The 5816-nt window shown below is 41.4% G+C and overlaps 1 protein-coding gene across 1 annotated transcript in view; it reads left to right on the top strand.

Annotated features, from left to right (window-relative positions):
* Positions 1–5816, top strand: part of EIF3A (eukaryotic translation initiation factor 3, subunit A) — a 29740-nt gene that overhangs the window by 19663 nt on the left and 4261 nt on the right. Inside the window, exons 18-20 of the mRNA XM_010132439.1 lie at positions 1–50; positions 1690–1778; positions 5463–5813. The exon at positions 1–50 is cut by the window's left edge and continues 28 nt beyond it. Coding sequence (XP_010130741.1) covers positions 1–50; positions 1690–1778; positions 5463–5813 — 490 coding nt within the window. The remainder of the gene's footprint in view (positions 51–1689; positions 1779–5462; positions 5814–5816) is intronic.

Raw genomic sequence — 5816 nt, 5'->3', positions numbered from 1 at the left:
GTCGTCGAGAAGAAGAAAGGAGAGGTTTGGATGACCCATTTTCAAGAAAGGTCAGTAATACCTGAGGGTTTGTTTTATTTTTGCCTGCTCCTTCTTCTGTAGATCGTTTGGAAGAAGATGGTAGCATTGCAAGATCAGAGGTTAATCTGGTTGTTTTTTTTTTTTTAGGCTGTAGCATAAGTGGCTAATCTAATAGTTAAGTTGTTGTGACGTGGTTCCAGCTCACTATCAGGATCTGGAAGCTGTATTTTAGTAATAAAGTAAACCAAAGAAACTACTGAGATCTCCAAGCTGCTTAAAAAATAAACAAAGACTAAAAAATATTTAATAACGTTTTCCTTAACACAAAAGAAGGAAAGTGATATTAGGAGCAAGTGTAGTGACTCATGCAAAGGTCAGCTGTTAGAGCATGTATTGACAGAATATCCCAAAGTAAACAAAGAAGCATAGTTTAATGTTTTATAAGAAATATGCAGTAACATAAAACGTAAAAACAAGAGGTGTGTGCAACTTCCTATTTACCTTCTGTGCTTCCACTGCTTCAGAACTTACTGAGAAGAAAACTAGGTTTATATTTCATCCAGCGTGGCCACTGTCTCTGTTTAATGCATAGTTCATTGAGTAACACTGGAGACAAGTGATCAGAGCTTGTAGAAGTGGTCTTGAGAGCCTGTCAGGTAAATGATCCTGGTAATTTCCAGGTAAGAGGTACTCCTAGCCATGGGCACTGGCTTACACAGAAAAAAGCAGTTGGTTCTGAGGGAAGTAGCTGTAAGCACTTGAAAATGCCATGTGCAGTTTTGGGATTCTTTGCTCACCCTTGTTCACTGGGTCATTTCAAAAGCATTTCCGTAGTCAAACTTGGAGTAGTGGATATGCAAGATCTTGTGCAACCCGTGTATTTCCCCGTTTTGAAGTGCAGACTTTGACGAATGGAACACTTCTCAAAGAGCAGCTGAAAAGCAGGATATCCTTTTATAGAGCTTGTGCGGTGACATGAAGTCAGGTGTCTTACATGGTTTACCTAATTTGCTTCTTATGGTGGAATCAAGTAATAAACAACTGTGTTAGAAATAGTTTAAATGATTTGTCTTTGTCCAGCAGTAGGGAGAGACATTTTACCTTTATTAAGAAAAAAAAATACTGATTATGATTATCGCTGTGCCCTGCATGTAAGCAACCTGTGTGAATCGCAGAGAGCGTTGAGATACCCAGAACTAAATGGTCTCTGCGACAGAGAGGCTTTCTGTTCATTCCGTTACATTTTCTGATCTGATGAGAAAGCACAAAAGCAAATAATTCGTTGAATTCATTCCTACTGTCATTAAGCAGGAGGAAAGTGAAACTGTTAGAACCTTTTTTGTGTTAACAAGTGGTAGCTCTGGCTCGGTGTAGCTATTGTTCATGCACCCGTATGTAAAGTTTTTAGTGTGTTTGCACATATCCTACCCTGCCAGTAAAGGATATGGCACAAAGGGAACCGTACGGGGTTTTTTAAGCTGTGCCAGAAACTGAAGTTAGTCGGTTAAGACCATAATTTATTCAAACTCCTGACAGTTCAGTGTTCTCTGCAGCGTAACAAGTGAGTGTTTAATGACATAATATGCTCTGAAAGGAGTAAATTATATGTTGAAAACCTTCATTTTTAAGTATTCAGAGAGAATGTTCCTAATTTCTTTTGACACACAGGAATCTCGTTGGGGCGATAGGGAGTCTGAAAGCTCCTGGAGAAGAGGCGGTGAGACAGAATCTGAATGGCGACGCGCACCAGTGGAAAGGTAGTGATCATGTTACTAAGCACCAGTTGTACTGGGCTCGAAATATCTGGGCTCCCTTTTTGTGGCTACTGCTGAAGCTGCACTGACTGAAGAGTGACTCATCCCTTTACATCTCTGAGAGTGGCTTCTGTTAAAACATTGCTTTTTAAATTTGCTCTCGTAATGAGAGAGAGGTTTTATCTTGGAACTGCATTCATACAACATTCCTGTTTTGTTCAGCTTAGCGATCTGAAAGCTGGCAGACTCCTTCTGCCTGTGATAAACAACTGGCTTACGTGGATTCTTTTTTAAATTAAGAATTTCTGTCCCAGTCAAACATTGGTGTCAGTTGTATATATACAGAACGGGGAAGGATGACAAGCAAGTGCAGGGGTCTTGGGCAATGAAACTGTTTCAGATTTTTCATTTAGAAAACTGACAGTAATATCTAAGAATAGTTAAGTAAAAATTCAGAGTCTTAAACTGTTTAAGTCCCAGAGTGAGTCACAGAGCAGAAAATATGTGCCATAAACTAAAACAAAGTTCTGAGAGACCGTAATGAACAGAGAGAGAAGGATTTCTGAAGGAAGAATATTCTGAAGGTACTCTGCACTTTTTTTTTTTTCTTTAAATGACACTTGTTCACATCTATATATTTTAGGGGTTTGGGATATGTTCATTAATAATGAAGACTTCACACAGTTGTAGGAAACAAGATCTTTACATTCATCCATCCCTCTGCTCTGCAGCAGGATGAGCTGTACCTAAAATATCTCTGGTGGTGCTCATCTAGCTGTTCTTAAAAAGTCTGTGCTGATGGAGATACCAGCGCTTGTTCCAGCGGGCAGTATGGTTTATTGCTAAATTAGCCTTCCAAGTAGATAGATTTTTATAAACGTCTAACCTTTACGTCTAAATGTCTGATTTCCAGGCAGCAATTTAAATCCATTACAGCTTACTCTGGCTCCAGTGGAAGCAAATTAGTTTACTCTTTCTTTAGTAATTTCTTCTAACGTATTGGAAGCGTGTGAAATCAATAGATAAACAGTCTTTCATTAAAAACTGTGTTGCCATTCTTGGTAGTGATCCACTTTCCTGTGAATTGCAAAATCAAAAATTGGCTGAAACTCCTGGGTGAAGCCTTTAACTGTTACCTTACTGCAGAAGTGTTTAATTCATCTTTTGATGTGCTTCAGTGAGATACTCTTGTATCACACTTCAGTGTGGCAGAGAATGATACAGATGACCCATACTCATTTCTGAATCATAGCGCAGAGTTTTTCTGAATATGCGTTGTCCTAGTCATTTCTCGTTCAGCTTTTGTAGAAATTGAGCTGAGTGACTGCTGAGGAGTTAAAATTAGGCATGTTTTGGAATGTTGTGTAGTATGTTGGGTAAAAACTTCCCTTCTGTCTTTTAGTAAAAGGAGATAACAGAGTCAAAAGTGATGATGCTCAGACATAATTGCAGAAGAAAGGTGTAATTCTGCATTCTGTAGTATCCCCTAGTCCACACTCAGTTGGGTTTTAACCCTAAAGGGAAAACGTGTTGGATACAAAGACAGCGGTGCAGACACAGCTGTGAGTTAAACAGCTGGGCAGTAACACAGAGGACAGAGCATCTGATTTAGTTTGGAGCATGGAGCATGTATCTAGCTGTAACTGCAGCTGTTGGATATACGCATTAAAAAGCCCTTGTGGGTGCTAGCCAAGGAGAGAAGCTACAGAATTGGTCTCTCACACAATTTCTCATTGAGACGGCACAGTCCTGGTGTATGTGCCACATCGGTACACAGGTCCTTACAGACACGGTGCAACCAGCTGCACTGTGCAGCAGTCCCCAGAGTGCTGGGTTCCAGGTGATCAGCTGTTCCAGTGTTCTCAGTCTTTTCCATACCATGGCTCCAGTCACAAGCAGAAAGGCGGAGTCCAGCAAGGGCTGTGTGTCTCTTGGGCAGCTAGTGGCTTTATCATGAATTACAACTGGACTGCAAGTATTTGCTTTGTTCCTTCACTGGGCAAGAAAGGGTAGTTACCATAAGAAAAGAGGAAAATTAAACTAATGATGTAATAATATTTGATAAGGAAGAGAAGCAAGTCAATCCTGATATAAAAACGTATCACAAATATTGTGATTGCAGGAAAAAGATTAACGTGGAAGTGCTGCGTAGGTGTTAAATTAAAGCCAGTTGATGGAGTAGGAAAAGTCATTCTATGGTGGTACCTCTTATCCTTTCTCTAGATCACAGAAAAGGCCTAAAATGCTGTCAGGAACTGGCCACTTGCCCGTCGAAAAATGAATGGTATTTAACACAGACCTGGTATCTCTAGCAGTGGTGGGGCAGTGCTGCAGGCTGTCTCACTTAGCACAGCTCGTTAAGAGTGGTCACTGCCACAAGCTGCTGTCCCAAAGGATCAACATGTGCTTCTGTGCTTATGGTCAAGAAATACTAAAAAGCCAAAACGTATAGAAAAGGGGGAGTTATCCTCTGTTGTATGTCTGTGCCGTTTCTGCCTGAGTTAAGATGAGCAAAAACCAGTTAAAACCTGTAACAGTGATAGACACTATTGTGTGAACCCTGCCAGCAAATTTCTGCTTTACTTGGTAGAGCTGCCTGCATGCGTTCAGCTCCTGTTGTGGGGTTTTTAGAGGTTACTGAAAAATGGGCTCAGTAATAGAAACTGGATTGCGTTAGGAGCAGTGACTGCGTCCAGTAATATCCTTAATATTCATGCATCCCTCTGTTCTTCTTACTTTATCAGCTGCTGCTTGACTCTCAATTTCAGTAAACTGTTCAAGTGGGAGTTAGGATTTCTAAGAGAGAAAGGACGGAAGCTGCATTCAAATGGACAGATGAGGAAAATGTAAAAACAACAGAGGCATAATTTCACCTGCAAGTGTTAGGTTAAAAATTAGAGTAGTAATAGTTTAAAAATGGATGTAAAAATCCTAAACTCATGAAACAGTACGTAAATATGAATTAATTAAATACTTGTTCATTTGATGAACTTTATACCATTTCTCTACATGTCTTTTACATCAAAATAATCCGATTTTTTTCAAACGAGAAGATGATTCAGTTTGAATGGAAGTTAACCACCTCCGTGTCTTGTTTCTTATCTCACAGTAACTGCATTCTCCCTTAATCTTCCCAAACTGGGAAACAGGCTCTCACAATTCCTTGCAGTTCTCGAGATGCAGAGTTGCAACACAAACTGTTGCCTCTTTGCTGTCACCTCTTGGAGTCCTACATCTGTTTTTTTGTAGCAAGTCATTGCTGCTCTTTTACATTTTAGTAGCACAGTGGATTTCTAAACCTGTGGGCAGTTTGTGTTACGTTTTGGTTTTGATTTTGTTTTTTGAATCTATGAGATTCAACCCCAGTGCAGCTTTGCTTCTCTGTTGTGTTGCAGCAGATAACCAACAGGTGACTGCAGTTACCCTTGAAACTGTGGTTTTGAAGGAGATGGTAAACTGTTCAGTCTTTACGGGCGCTGCAGATGCAGTGACCTACCACATCCCATAGCAGTGAAGAGAGTTAGAAAGCGCATTTGAAAACTGCAGGCTCTGTAGATGTGTTTGCAGGCACACACCAAGTGGGCACACTCAGAAACAGCCTTGAGGAGTTCAGTATTGTTGATCTAATATGTAAAGCTTTCCTGGATGTCAGCTTTTACTTTTTGCTCATTCCCTATGGTTTTATAGAGATTGGCGTCGAGGAGAAGCAAGAGATGATGAAAGACCTTTCCGACGAGGGGATGATCTGCCCCGACGAGGAGATGATCTGCCCCGACGTGGTCCTGCAGAAGAAAAGGAACGTCCTTCTGTGGAATCAACTGAGGAAAGGCCGCCGAGGCGTGAAGGAGATGAGGAAAGGCCGCCGAGGCGTGAAGGGGATGAGGACAGGCCACCCAGACGTGGATTGGATGAGGAGAGGCCGCCCAGGCGTGGTTTGGATGATGATAGAGGGAGCTGGCGGGCTGCAGATGATGACAGGGGTCCCAGGCGTGCAATGGATGACGACAGGCCACCCAGACGGGCTTTGGATGACGACAGGTC

The sequence above is a fragment of the Buceros rhinoceros genome, unplaced genomic scaffold (assembly GCF_000710305.1).
Source record: "Buceros rhinoceros silvestris isolate BGI_N320 unplaced genomic scaffold, ASM71030v1 scaffold13573, whole genome shotgun sequence".
Classification (NCBI taxonomy): domain Eukaryota; kingdom Metazoa; phylum Chordata; class Aves; order Bucerotiformes; family Bucerotidae; genus Buceros; species Buceros rhinoceros.
The sequence above is the reverse complement of the archived record's forward strand: the minus strand, read 5'-3'. Positions and strand labels throughout refer to the sequence as shown.